The following is a 15,520-nucleotide window of genomic DNA, read 5'->3' as shown; positions in this document are numbered from 1 at the left end:
TGGAACACAAATTAAGATATTTTTGATTAAATCCAAGAGCTTTCTGACCCTGCATAGACAGCAAAGTAATTGAGAGGTTCAAGGCCTAGAAAGCTAGAAAGGAAATTGATAAAAACAGTCCATGTGACATCAGTGATTCAACCATAATGTTATGAAGCTACGAGAATGCATTTTGTGCGTAAAGAAAACGAAAATAATGACTTTATTTTACAATTTCTTCTCTTTTGTGTCAGCCTTCAACGTGTGAAGGCTACACAAGCTTTTTCCTAGACCTCATTAGGTGCATTATATTGCTTTATGTTTGTGTTTAAGTATATCACAGCCATATTTTTTTTATCGAAAGAGATGAAGACAGGTATCTTTGGAAAAGCAGCGTGGCAAGACACTTCTGAAACTGTGTTGGAGCCGTAATATGCTGCAGACGTGTGCAGTGTAAAAAAGGGGTTATTCAAGCATTAATGGCAAGGAAAGCCCCTTATACTTGTGGGAGACTACTTTTGACTTGTTTCTTGGAGGTTATAGTACATTAAAGAATGATCACCCAGATAGCACATATATATATATGTCTGCAAGATGTCTGTTAAAGACCACTTGATCTGGAAAGCATCTGCTGTGTACAAACATTTGACAGACGTCTGTAAGATGTCAGGTTTACATCCATTCTAAATCATAAACATCTTAAAAACATCTATTAGACATCTATTTGACATCTAATAGGAAACGTCCTATAGACTTATTGCAGATGAGCAAACACTTTAAAAAATATGTCTTCCAGATGTAAAGGCAGACATCAAATAGACGCAATCGACCAGAGTTCAAATCCGCTTTTTGCCGAACTCGTTCTTTTCTTTTTTTCACATCACATATGACCCTGGACCACAAAACCAGTCATAAGGATCAATTTTTTTCAAATTGAGATTTAAACATCATATAATAAATAAGCTTTACATTGATGTATGGTTTGTTAGGATAGGGCAATATTTGGATAAAACTATTTGAAAATCGGAAATCTGAGGGTGCAAAAAATTCAAAATATAGAGAAAATCGCCTTTAAAGTTGTCCAAAATAAGTTCTTAGCAATGCATATTGCTCATCAAAAATTAAGTTTTTATATATTTACAATAGGAAATTTACAAAATATCTTCATGGAACATGATCTTTACTTAATATTCTAATTATGTTTGGCATAAAAGAAAAAAAATATTTTTAATTTTGACCCATACAATGTATTTTTGGCTATTGCTACAAATATACACATGCTACTTAAGACTGGTTTTGTGGTCCAGGATCACATATCAGATCAAAAAAGCATTTACTTCCAATGAAATGAAGGGAATAGTTGAAAAGTGTAAATTAAAGTGTCTCGCAGGTGTTTATCGGTGATTCCAATATGGCCACTATGAATATTAGCAATCATTTAGGGCATGTGGTAATCAAATCTGTGCTCAAATCCACCAGTGACACCAGTGGAAGAATGACCATCACACTGTTTTAGGACGGGTCAAGCACAATGCAGGCCAAAGGTTCTATCACCTGTTGTTTGATTGGCTCTGAAGTCCAGTTGGCTCATTAGTCAATTCATCTAATGCTTATTGGTCTTTTGTTCCAATGCTTGTTGGCCGTATGTTATCTGTTTGAAGGACATTATACAAGGACAGCGGGACACAATACATTGAACTACAGTACTAGCATCCTGAAATTTTTTTTTAAAAGTGACTCTTCTTTCAAAAAAAAAAAAAAACACTTAAAGGCAAGAATGGATTATTATAATAATAAATGACATTGTTCTTGCTATATGTGAAAGCAAGTAATTAAAAGATAGCTTACACTACCAGTCAAAAGTTTTTGAACAAAAAGTCTCTTCTGCTCAGCAAGTCAAGCATTTATTTGATCCAAAATACAGCAAAAGCAGTAATATTGTGAATATTTGTACCATTCAAAATAACTGCTTTCTATTTGAATATATTTTAAAATGTAATTTATTCCTGTGATCACTTTATAGAAAGTATAGCAATTAATACTAGATTATAGAAAATAATTCTAGAAATTATTACTTTTATATAGCAAGGACACTTTGATCAAAAGTGATGATAAAGACTTTTATAATGTTATAAAATATTTCTATTTTAGATAAATACTGTTCTTCAGAATTTTCTATTCATCAAAGAAACCTGAAAAAAAAAGCCATTTTCAATGGTAATGATGCTAATAATTCAGCTTTGAAATCACAGGAATAAATACAATTTTGAAATACATTCAAATAGAAAACAGTTATTTTAAATAGTAAAAATATTTCACAATTTTACTGTTTTTGCTGTACTTTGGATCAAATAAATGCAGGCTTGGTGAGCAGAAGAGACTTTTTCAAAAAACATTAAAAATCGAACTGTTCAAAAACCTTTTGACTGATAGTGCACTTGTTAACTGTGAGCTAATCTGACAGGATAATGCTAAGAAAAGCAGCGTAAAACAGCTGTGAAACATGAACTGATACATTACTGGACAACAGATATTTGAGAGTGAATAAGTCTTTCGCTAACTGACTGTGCGACTGTTAGCAAGCATGTTACGCTACATTAAATCCTGACTGTTTTGCCTTCTCAATATCACACAACTCTGTACAACTCTTTATCATATTATTTGATAAAAATAAGAAAAAAATTAGACAAATTCAGGTAGTTATACTTTCACAAGATTGCAATTGCTGTGTCTACAGACACTGGATACTTATGTTCATGCATACAATCAAATAAAGTATAGAAAAGGCTATGATACTATTACTTTATCCACCTTATTTTTGCTGTAAGGGTCATTGCACACGGTGTCTGAAATTTTCGTTTCAAAATTTTTTCTTGTTAAAAAATACATGCAACCACACATTGTGTCAATCGAGTTAACACAATGCCTCCGAAACTTTCGTCTGTCATAAAAAATGTTGTATCAGGTTCGATTTTTTTGCTTTTTCGCATTTGTAGCAAGCATTTTGATAGGAAAGGATGACGAATGCGTAAAAAAAAAAAAAAAAAAAAAAAACCTTGGAAAAACGCATACAAAAATTTCGGGCCTTAAAAGCAGACATATCCATTTGTAAATTGTATGTGTCTGGCTTCCAGTTTCATCCGCATCCAGCTATTTTTAGCTGTAAAAAACAGCTTGTTTTGCTGCTTGATATTGCAAATTGGTATGTCCATATGTTACCATATTATTTTAATGAATTATCTTAATTGTGAACATACTGGTTTGTAGTGCAAACCGTTTTCTGCGCGTTATTCTTCTCGTTATTTCCCTATAGCGGGTAATGAACTGGAAGTCTCGCCCATAGGCTTAACTTGGCATTGAAGAAAAAGGTGAAGAGCAAAGTTGCACATCTTAACTGCCTTTTTCAAATTGCACATCATAATCATCAAGCAAGTTTCCAAAGCCGCTGTAACTGTTATTGCATTTTGTCCCAAGTACATTAGGGAAGCAGGGAAAACCTCCAACACATGTATAAGTGTTTTTTTTTGTAAATCCTTGTAGGTTTAACACCTCTCCAGACCTCACCGCTCTGCCAGGACAAGCCTTGCCAAAACAGGGCAGAGTGCAAGGAAGCCCCGTCTGACTTCCTGTGCAAGTGTCAGTCGCCTGCGCCAGTCCTGCCCAGCACGCGTTGCCATTCTTCCAGTGCGCTCTGCCAACTGTCCATCTGCCAGGGCAATGCAACGTGTCAGCCCACCGGCGCCCACCCGGGGGAACTAGTTTGCCAGTGTGAGCTCGGCTTGTTGGGGCAGGACTGTCATTCCAGTGCCCAGCTCTGCGCTCAGGGGCTGTGCGGGGACAGTGCCCAATGTCTGGCGGTGCAAGACAGGAGCCCGGGGTACGCATGCATCTGTCAAGAGGGTTACACCGGGAGTTCTTGTGAGAAAAAGGTGGACCATTGCTCCCCCAACCCCTGCCGAAACCGTGCCATCTGCCGCAGCAGAAGGGACGGCCCCACCTGCTTCTGCGTGCCGGGATTCCAGGGTAAACACTGCGAGATCGAGGTGAATGAATGCGTGTCGTGGCCCTGCAGGAACGGAGCCACCTGTCTGGACAAGATCGGGCACTACATCTGTCTCTGCAGGCCTGGATACACGGGTAAGTGAAGGGAGGAAGGGTCAGCTGCGTTGTTGCCATGTGTGGCTCACCTGTTAGTCTGACATGTGGAATGTCTCAAATAGTGCCAAATGCATCCACTGCCATCTTGTGGTTGATTGCCGGTATTGCATTCTAAAATGCAACCCTGGAGAACATCCTAACACCATTATGGAAGACTGTTGATGTTTGCTGTTTTTTTTTTTTGTTTGTTTGTTTTTTTGAAGATATAATGAGTAAGGGAGAATGTGGATAGTTTGCTACCCTAGTAAATATTTCTCAGGCTGGGTGAGTCAATTTCTGTTTAGACACACCTTAAAGGATTAGTTCACTTTCAGAATAAAACTTTCCTGATCATTTACTCACCCCTATGGCTTCCAAGATGTTCATGTCTTTCTTTCTTCAGTCGAAAAGAAATTAAGGTTTTAAAGGGAAACATTCCAGGATTTTTTTCCATATAGTGGACTTCAATGGGGATCAATGGGTTGAAGGTCCAAATTATACGTTCAGTGAAGCTTCAAAGGGCTCTGCATGATTCCAGCCAAGGAATAAGGGTCTTATCTAGAGAAATGATTGATCATTTTCTAAAAAACAAAACAAAAATGTGACGCGTGTCTGCGACTTCATGCATTACGTAATCACGTTGGAGAGGTCATGCGTGATTAGCTCTTTGTCTGTGGTCTCTGGTTCAAAACAACATTTGACGTTGTTTTACCATTTTTTGTAAAGGGCATTTCTTTGCATGTTTGCTTTGTAAACACTGAATCAGAACTTCATACGTGACCTTTCCAACATGATTACGTAATGTGTGAAGTCAAGTTAGGTGCAAGACGAGCATTTGTGGTTAAAAAGTACATCAATTTGAATTTTTTTTGACCAATGACCAATTGCTTCGCTAGATAAGACTCTTATTCCTCGGCTGGGATCATGTAGAGCCTTTTGAAGCTGCATTGAAACTCCAATTTGGACCTTCAACCTGTTGATTCCTATTGAAGTCCACTATATGGAGAAAAATCCTGGAATGTTTTCCTCAACCCCCTAACTTCTTTTCGACTGAAGAAAGACATGAATATCTTAGAGGACATGGGGGTGAGGAAATTATTATTAAAAAAAAATTGTGAACTAATACTTTAAAGAAAAAAATGCAGTTAATTGCATACATGTAGGTACGTTCTCACAATGGAAATTTGATTTGATTTGAGAATATTATAATGAAATAAGGTTACACTTGAATTTAAAGGTTACAGTGTAATATTTAAGGGCTAGTTCACCCAAAAACCAACATTTTACAATTTACTCACCCTCATGTCGTTCCAAACCTGTATGAATTTCTTTCTTCTTCTGAAAACAAAAGAAGATATTTTGAAGAATGTGGGAAGCCAAACAATTGGTGGTAGCCATTCATTTTTGATTAAAAAAAAAATATATATATATATATATATATATATATATATATATATACAGTATATATATATGGAAGTCAATGGCTACCATCAACTGTACTTACTGTAGCGTTAGGTTTTGGTTTAGGTTTATTTGCTAGCAATAATGCATAATTTACTTTTATTACTATAGTATGTGCAAATTCACAACACTACCAGTCAAAAGTTTTTTTTTACAGTAATTTTAAAGATTTGTAATTTTTTTTTCTTCTTCTGCTCACCAAGCCTGCATTTATTTGATCCAAAGTACAGCAAAATCAGTAATATTGTAAAATACTTTTACTATTTAAAATAACTGCTTTCTATTTGAATATATTTTAAAATGTAATTTATTCCTGTGATCAAAGCTAAATTTTCAGCATCATTACTCCCGTCTTCAGTGTCATATGATGCTTCAGAAATCATTCTAATATGCTGATTTGCTGTTCAGGAAACATTTATTATTATTATTATTATTATTATTATCATCAATATTTTATAATATAAAACAGTTATATTTTCAGGATTCAGCTTTTATCTGAAATTAAAAGCTTTTGTAACATTATACACTATACCATCCAAAAGCTTGGAGTCAGTATCATTTTTTTAATATAATTAATATTAATTAAATTTTTTAAATAAATACTTTTATTTAGCAAGGATGCTTAAAATTGATTAGAAGTGATGATAAAGACATGTATAATGTTACACAATTTCCATTTCAGATAAATGCTGTTATTCTGTTTTCTATTAATCAAAGAAACCTGAAAAAATTATACCCTGCCCTGGGGAGTTGCTAGACCTAAAGCTCTACTGGGGCACAGGCCCCCATTACTCGTTAATTCAGTTGTTGCATGTAGTTAAATGTCTTTATTTTGGGATGATCAATGTAAATTATAACTCAAATTTGAGATTTTACTGGGGCACAGCATATTTTTACTGGGGCACGTGACTCTGCCGTTTTCAACATAATAATAATACATGTTTTTTGAGCAGCAAATCAGAATATTAAAATGATTTCTGAAAAATCATGTGACTTAAGTAATGATGCTAAAAATTCAGCTTTGAAATCACAAGAATAAATTACATTTTAAAATATATTCAAATAGAAAAGAGTTGTTTTAAATAGAATTAAAAATATTTACAAGTTTTACTGTTTTTGCTGTATTTTGGATCAAATAAATGCAGGCTAAGTGGAAGACACTTCTTCAAAACCATTACAAATCGTACTGTTCAAAAACTTTTGACTGGTAATGTCAAATTAAAATCAAGTGTTCCCCAAAATAATTATTAAAATATGATATTAGAGTTTTAGTCTGGAGAACAGAATTCACAAGGATTCATTTCCTTCTGTGACAACAAGCCCCGATGTGAAAATGAACAATTGAAATCTGCTTTAAAAACATTTTTGATCAAGACTTAGTGAAGGAAAAGCTGTGGGCAGCATATCAATAACCCTAAAGACTGACTGGAAGCTTCCAGTTACAGTCTGTTTGATCCAGGATGAGGCCTGTCCAGATGGCATGTGTAATAAGCCATGCAGAGATCTCGACAAAAAGCGGATTGGCATCTTTGCACTCAACACCACTGTCTCTGATGTTCCAGGTAGCAGCTGTGAGGTTCAGATTGATGAGTGTCAATCACAGCCCTGTCTCCACGGCGGCAGTTGCCATGACCACATCAATGGCTTCTCGTGTACCTGCCTGGCGGGCTTCCAGGGGGAGCGCTGTGAAACGAACATCGATGAATGCAGTGACCAGCCATGCCAAAATGGGGCTCTATGTGTGGATGAAATAAACAGGTACAATACATTTTTACGTTAGGAAATAACTGACACTTTTCAATGAATCCTTTTCAATCGATCCTTCATGAAAATAAAAATATGCTCAATCGTTCTGTAAATATACTCAAAATGAGTATACCCAAAATGAAATAACCTACATACATATTTATTCTGAAATAATCTTGTAGCTACCGCTGTGACTGCTCACAAACTAACTTTACTGGTGTTCACTGTGAGATCCCACCTCCTCCCTGCTGGTCTCAACCCTGCCTCAATGGCGCCCTCTGTGAGGATGACAATGGGAACTACACCTGCAGTTGCTGGCCAGGTGACTTACACAGAGCTCCTTTGAGTAAACTGGAATATAATTAAATTAATAGACTGAATTTACAATGAAATATGTGGCCCTGGCCCACAAAACCAGTCATTAAGGGGAAATTTTTATTTATTTTTTTCTCAGAGATATGTGAAAATCTGGAATCTGAGGGTGCAAAAAAATAGAAATATTGAGAATATCGCCTTTAAAGTTGTGCAAATGTAGTTCTAAGTAATGCATATTACTAATCAAAAATTAAGTTTTCATATATTTATGGTGGGAAATTTACAAAGTATCTTCATGGAACATAATCTTTATTGGCATAAAAAGAAAAATTGATAATTTTGACCCGTACAATGTATTTTTGCCTATTGCTACAAATATACCAGTGCTATGACTGGTTTTGTGGTTCAGGGTCACATATGGTATTTATTTTTTTATAAAACACATGATTGGTAGATGTATTTATAATGTATAATCTACAATGTACTTGTGTTTTCATTTATGTTTTTACTTTAGAAATCATGGTAAACTGCAACTCTAAACTTCATTAGGTTGTCTCTCGTATCTGTGTAAGGGTTCGAGGGTCGTAACTGTGAGACAGACGTCGGTGAGTGTGACAGCAGTCCTTGTGTGAATGAAGGCACTTGCATTGAGCTCTCCTGGAAGACACTTTATGGCACAGAGTCCCTGCTTCCTACTCGATACAACCCCAGGCATGCTTCCGGCTTCATCTGCAAGTGTCCACCAGGATTTTCAGGTATCTGCAAACTCACAGCCCCATTTATACTTTTGTTCTACAAATTTTTACCAAATAATAAACTGTTTAAATTTAGAATTGAGATAAATTGCAGTTTTTCTTCAGAGGTTTGTGCTATTGCCACTCATGTATCTCAGGATGTTTTCTTATATACACAAGTTTTCATTTTTTTCTTTGTACTAGCTGATCCAGAGTTTTGTTCTGTTCAGTGGCATTGTTTATGTTCAGTGCCAACACTCTATTGGATCATTTAAATATATTTCTGTAAATCGTCATAAGGAAAGGGTTAAAAATCTAGGACTGTCTCAAGAAGATCAACGGGTTTGCATACATTTTATACACTGTGTGACAGGAAATTGGTCTCAAATTTAGAGGGTTTGCACTTACGACACAATTTGGCCAGTTAATATGCACGGCCATATTGGTGATACTCGGATGTAAACAACAGCATGGATTGCACGGTTAATGTACTACGGAATACGTTGTTTTGCCAATTTATGCTGTCTAAGCTATGGAAAAACGTGTGGAGGCTGTTAAATCATATAGAGGACTTACTAAGCAGGAAATGGCTAAATATTTTGACAAACTAAAGTTAATAGATGTTAAAGATAAATACAAACAGTATTAACTAAGATATTAGCCTAATATTTCACCTAGCGGACTGGAAATGATAAGAACAAACACAAATGTTGTCAAGATTCTTGCTCTAGAAATCCTGGTTCAGTTTGGCCAACCACAAATGCCTTTTTTCCTCAGTTTTTTGCATTCTTTTCCTTGATTTGTTATAACTTTTGGCACTCTATAGCACTCCAAATGTTTTTCCCGGTTTGACCGATTAGTACAGCCCAAAACATGATAATAGTTTATCTTTTTTAGCAGCAATAATCAAAAAATAAGCGAAGTTCATTAGGTTCAGTGGCATTGTTTACGTTCAGTGCCGCCAATATGGCCGATTGATGACGTGTCGTGAAAACACTCTACTGGACTATTTAATCATAATCAATAATGTCCCCAAATCATAAGGAAAGGGTTAAAAATGTAGGACTGTCTCAAGAGGGTCAACAGGTCACTTGAAAGGCTCTAAAGTCTTTAAAAATCAATAACCGATGGACAACTTAGTCAAAGCATCAATAAATTCAGCATCAACTGTTTTTTATCCCTGGTTAAATTCTTGGCAAAACATTGCCTATAATGAGCATCATCAGGTTGCTGCAACTGTACATCAAAACCGTTTTGGATTTCTATCCAGTTTGCATAATCAAAATCAATCGTGCATTATACAACACGTCTTTCATCACAAGTTCACTCTACTGGTTCCTGAACTTAAGAACTAAACATATAACTGCAAAATGATTTTTAATTTTTAGATTATGCAAAAAAGTCTCTCTGAACGTCAGGTTACCAGCTCAGGACGTGACTCAGAGGCGGAGGCTATAATTGGGCATCGCCATTGTAAGATGCTCAGGTTGCATTAGGCTAATCCCCCGGGAGCTGGCTTTGATGGGGGCCTAGTGTTGCACTCCACAGTTTTTCTTGAAGGAAGAAATGTACGCTGATGGCTGTCTGTTAGGATAGCCTTTGCTATAGATGGACCCACCAAAAAGCAATGTCACTGAACAGATGTGTGGCAGCTGAATGGTAGACTTCTAATATCATGGGAGTTGTAGTTTGGATTTGGAGTGTTCTGTTGCTCACTTCAGGTAAATTTTCACTGCTTTTTTTTTTGGTGATATTTCATTTTGGTTGTATGATCAATCTCATTGAGAATTCAGTGGATAAATAACTGGTGTGGGGGACATAAAAATGTCATTTATTTCTGGTTGAACATACAACTAGCACTGACCTTGGGTCATCAATGTAGATGCTGTTTTTTAGTTCACGGTTTTCATGTGGTGCGTTCACAACTCCTAAATGTTTTATCCAGGCATTTTAAACTCTTTCAGTAACATAAATTTCTTATTCAGTGAAAATTTCAGAAAATAAGAAAACTCACCCTGACATGACGTTGTATGAGTGTTATGCAACCAGCTTTGCATATTTGTTGTCCTGAGGGATTACTGACTAAAACGTGCCCATGTTATCCCTGGCATGAGCTACTCTTTAGTTACAGACAAAAACTGGCACAAATTCAGCAAATTGTTTTAGGGATAAACTCTTATAAAAACAACAAGAGCTTGTTTTATAATTGCATTCTTGGTTAACAACTAAATTTCACTCTGGGCTCTCCCGTTTTAGGTGCCTTGTGCGAGCAAAATACTACTGCTTGTACCACCAACCTGTGTCATAATGGAGCCACATGTGAGGACTTCCTGGGCAGCTACAAGTGCATCTGCCTGTCTGAAAGCCAAGATGGAGTCCTCTATGGTGGCCGCAACTGTAGTGAGCCCCTGGTGGGTTGCGAGGGCCACGAGTGCCAGAACAGGGCGGCCTGCCTGCCCTTCCTGAGCGAATCTGTACATGGCTACAGTTGCATCTGTCAGCCGGGCTACACCAGCTCTTACTGCCAGACGCCCACCGTATTCTCCTTCGAAACAATTGGAGGATTCCTGCACCTGCAGACCCCGCTGCTGGGTGCGGAAACATACTTTAATATCACGCTAAGCTTTCGCACAGTGCTGAAGAACACAGTGCTCTTTCAGAGGGGCAGCGAAGGGGTCACACTCAGCCTGGAGCTGCAGGAGACACACCTGCTTCTTGATCTTAGGAGTGACCCTCAGCCAAACGCAACCAGCTGGACTCTGACACTGCCTCAGGATGTATCTGATGGCGAATGGCACACGGTAGAGGCTGTGCTTGGAGAGGGTACCCTGCTGCTACAACTACTGGAGCTATGCCAGGATGGAGAGAACTGTAGTGCAATAGCCGAAGTGGAGACCAGTGCCCTTGAGCTGGAGTCAGCCCTGCAAAGCACCTTTGTTGGAGGATCGAATGAGGGAGGGGGCTCTGGCTCATTCATCGGCTGCATGAGGGACTTGTTTGTGGACTCACAGCTCATGGTACCTGAGGACTGGTTGAGCAGCTCAGTGGTAAATGTCGTTCAAGGCTGCAACCATCATGACCGATGCCTCTCTGATCCATGCGAGAACCATGGAAAGTGTGTTAACCTTTGGCAAGGTTACCAGTGCTCGTGTCCACGACCGTATGTGGGTCAAAACTGTGCTGATGGTAAGAACACCTGGGACTGACCTCTCATAAACCATGCCCCCTGCTGTAGATGCTTTTACTGTAGACACATTGATAGCCTTGCAATAAATATAGAAGATCAGAGGATAAACTTTGGGGGATGCTTTATGTTTCCTCCAAGGATACAAGTTGCAACAGCAAAACTAGAATAGTTCTAGAAACTTTTTAAGAGTTGTATGTCTTCTCTTTCTCACACAGAGTACGTTACTGCTAGATTTGGCCAGGAAGACTCCGCAAGCTATGCTGTCTTCACCATCACCGACCAACTGGAATCAGATACGCTCTATCTTTCCATGTTCTTGCGTACACGGAAAGAGTCTGGTCTTTTAATGCTGCTTGCCAACAGCACCACTAAGTACTTGCAGGTGTGGCTGGAAGAGGGAAAACTCATGGTACAAGTAAACAACTTGAAGACTTCAATGGTTAAAAGTGTGGTTAACGATGGTGAGATCCATTTTGTTGGCATCACCATTAAGGAGGGTATGATGACTCTTCAGGAGTCAGATCATGAATTCGGAGCAACAGATGTTCAACCTGTTTCTGTTCAGTTTGAAGATGTAGTCTATGTTGGCGGACTGCTTGATGGCCAAAAGACATCTGCCTTTGGAGGTTATTTTAAAGGGTGCTTACAAGACTTGCGGCTCAATGAGAGGAAGCTAGAATTTTTCCCACTTGATGCTTCTGGGATGTCATACAGACCTGACCGCATGGTTGACGTTACCCCAGGCTGCACCAGCGGTGACTCTTGCTCTGTAAGTTACTATGTTTCATGAGTGTCATGAGCTCTCAACTGCAACAGGACAATGATTAGGTTACACCAAAGCTGGCAGATATGTGGACCTACTTATCTCAATTGGCTTTCATCCTCTTTGGCCTAGATCAGGGATTCTCAAATCTGGCTCGAGAGATCAACTTTCCTGCAGAGTTTAGCTCCAACCCTGATCAAACTAACCTACCTGTGATTTTCTAATGATCCTGAAGACATTGATTAACATGCTCAGGTGTGTTTGATTAGGGTTAGCGCTAAAATCTGTGGGAAAGTGGATCTTGTGAGCCAGATTTGAGGATCCCTGGCCTAGTTAAATGTTTACATTCATGACTTTGGTCATGTTAATCAAGACACTAATCCAAAACACTGGGCAGATTCAAAAGATTTTTTTTAATCTGATTTCATTCACTAATCCAATAAATGATTAATCAGTTAATGTAAGTCCTGAGTATTCATGCTACTATTCAACACTAGCTGCATTTCCATTACCCTTCAAGTAGCGCAAAATTAAATTGAGAATTGAAAAAGCACCTAATGGAAACACGCCTATTTGGCAAAAAAATTCCCATAAATCGCATTAAAGTTGTTGTTTTTTTCAGGCAATTCGAAAAATATATATTTACAGGTCACCTTGCGTACATCACAGGATCATTCTTTAATGTACTATAACCTCAAAAAAACACCTCATAAGTGGCTGCTTACACAAGCATTGACTACACAATGATTGAATAAAGGTCTTTAATTGCCATTAAAGCTTCGATAACTTATTTACACTGCACAAGTCTACAGAGCTGATTGTAGCCACTCTAGTCAATGCTTGTGTTTATACTAGGTGCGCTGTGGCTTGTTTAAGTGTCAGAAGCAACCCAGAAGTGGCTTTCTGTGCTGTTTCTGTAAAGATAGATGCCTAAGTCTCCTATGATTAAAATTAATGGATAGTGCGTTGGCTTCGACATACGTAAACCTACCAACATCCATCGCCATGACATATTGTAGGAGGAAAAAATTACGCTTTAGTTGCATAACATAGGTTAAATGAAATGCTGTCATTTTGCAACTACATTTAAAAAACATTGCAAAAGTTTTGTGCAAATCTGTAATGGAAATGTACCTACCATATAGTTGATCATGTATAAATTGGTGTTAATTGTAGAAATACTATCAAATGGTAGTATTTATAAACATATGTTCCCTTGACGTAGCATTAATGTAGTTAGCTACTTCTAAAACTTTTCTCATATTTAATAAATAAAATGTACAAAAATTCAATGGATCATTTAATTCACAGTTTTGTATGAGTCATTTTTGTCTTTCCATTCCAGAAAAGTCCTTGCCAGAATGGTGGCATGTGCTTCTCTCTATGGGATGACTTCACATGCAACTGCCCTCCTAACACAACAGGGCAGCACTGTGAGGAGGTGAGATGGTGTGAACTCAACCCCTGCCCACCACAAGCAACATGCCGGACCCTCAACCAGGGCTATGAATGTGAGCATTTAAGAACATCTGACCTCAGAAGTATAAAACAAAGTAGTCAAATATCATTAAATATTGATTTAAATACCAAGTCAAAATTAACGGTTACAGAATTAAGTATTTTGGATTAATACTCTTCCAGATTTAAGTTGCAGACCACACTCAGGAAAGGGACTTGAGGCATTTTTCCACTGCATGGTATGGCTCAGCTCACTTTACTTTGGCTTGGTTTGCTTTTCCACTAGAGTTTAATATCGCTTCAAAGTGGGTGGGATTATAGATGATTGCTATAGTTGTGCCGCCACCTCATCTGCCGACTACGATACAGCCATTTCTTTTTTCAAGTTGCATGCAACAGTCATTTAAAGCAAGTCATTCAAAAAGTTGTGCAAACAAATGATACGTGCTGGCTATTTAAATCTAGCGGGGTTGGTGTCTTGGTCAATGCCTAAGTAGCGACGATTGGATATTTTAGTATATTTTATCGGTATGGCTCACTTGAAACCTCAACCGAGATGGTACTAAATAAAGTGCCAGGTACTAGACGCTTTACACAGTGGAAAACCCCCCAAAAGTGAACCATACCATACAGTGGAAAAACCCTAAAGCTGAGAGCAACTAGAAGACTTTAACTAAGATTGCTTTGCAAATAAGTCTTAATCCTGGAAGTGTTACGTAACAATGTCTGTCTTTATTCTACGTAGGCATTTCCAATGTGACTTTTCAAGCCAACACCACTCTTGTATACCATGGGAATGGGCTGATCTCCCGCCACCTGACCAGCATTGTTTTCAGTATCCGAACACGTAAACACAACGCAGCAGTGTTACATGCAGAGAGTGGGTCTGACTTTGTGACGGTATCCATTCAAGATGGCTTTCTGGTACTTGAGCTTCTAAGTGGACCTTCTTCTTCATCATCTTTGTCACCGGTAACCCTGCACAGCCCAAGACCAGTGGCCGATGGAGAGTGGCATGTAGTAGAGTTGTTAATGGTCAGTCCTTGGGCTAACAGCTCCCAGTGGATCATGGTCCCTCTTGATGAAAACAATGAGCCTGCTTCATCTGACTCCATGACAGGAAATTTGGACTTCCTCCGAGAAGGCGTCGATATCCTTCTAGGAGGACTTGGCCCGGAGTCTGACTGGAATCTGATTGGTTGTCTGAGCAATGTTGAGATTGGTGGTATTGTGCTTCCATATTATGGTCCTACCGAGGTGAGATTCCCACGTATACAGAAAGAGAAGTTCAATAAGATATCAGAGGAACCTGTCCAAACTGGCTGTGTTGGTGAGGTGGTGTGTGAACCCAACCCCTGCCAGAATGGGGGAATCTGTGACGATCGATTCAACATTTTCCAGTGCTTCTGTCTACCAGGCTGGGGTGGTGATCGGTGCGAGCTGAATACAAACACCTGTGCCTCCAACCCCTGTCAACACGGATACTGTAGTGTCCAGGACCTTTCATACAGCTGCACATGTGAGAGCGGCTACACCGGCACCAACTGCGAGGTGAAAGTGAATCTATGTGCCGGTCACAAGTGTGCTAACGGTGGGACCTGCTTGCATGGCTTCAACAGCTGCTCCTGCCTCTGCCCCGACAGGTTTACTGGGCCATATTGCAAGTGAGTCTATTCTAATGTGCGTCTCTGACTTGTTCACTACTATTGGTTATACGTGAGTTTAGAGCAGGGGTGTCCA

The 15,520-nt window shown here is 38.5% G+C and overlaps 1 protein-coding gene across 1 annotated transcript in view; it reads left to right on the top strand.

Moving 5' to 3' along the window:
- The first annotated feature begins 345 nt into the window (after nucleotides 1-345).
- Nucleotides 346-15,520, top strand: part of crb1 (crumbs cell polarity complex component 1) — a 35,511-nt gene continuing 20,336 nt past the window's right edge. Inside the window, exons 1-9 of the mRNA XM_073843674.1 lie at nucleotides 346-355; nucleotides 3,520-4,116; nucleotides 7,140-7,335; nucleotides 7,506-7,645; nucleotides 8,211-8,393; nucleotides 10,629-11,558; nucleotides 11,775-12,328; nucleotides 13,668-13,833; nucleotides 14,526-15,444. Of these exons, the coding sequence (XP_073699775.1) occupies nucleotides 346-355; nucleotides 3,520-4,116; nucleotides 7,140-7,335; nucleotides 7,506-7,645; nucleotides 8,211-8,393; nucleotides 10,629-11,558; nucleotides 11,775-12,328; nucleotides 13,668-13,833; nucleotides 14,526-15,444 (3,695 nt within the window). The remainder of the gene's footprint in view (nucleotides 356-3,519; nucleotides 4,117-7,139; nucleotides 7,336-7,505; nucleotides 7,646-8,210; nucleotides 8,394-10,628; nucleotides 11,559-11,774; nucleotides 12,329-13,667; nucleotides 13,834-14,525; nucleotides 15,445-15,520) is intronic.

This window comes from Garra rufa, chromosome 7 (genome assembly GCF_049309525.1).
Source record: "Garra rufa chromosome 7, GarRuf1.0, whole genome shotgun sequence".
Lineage (NCBI taxonomy): Eukaryota > Metazoa > Chordata > Actinopteri > Cypriniformes > Cyprinidae > Garra > Garra rufa.
The sequence above is the reverse complement of the archived record's forward strand: the minus strand, read 5'-3'. Positions and strand labels throughout refer to the sequence as shown.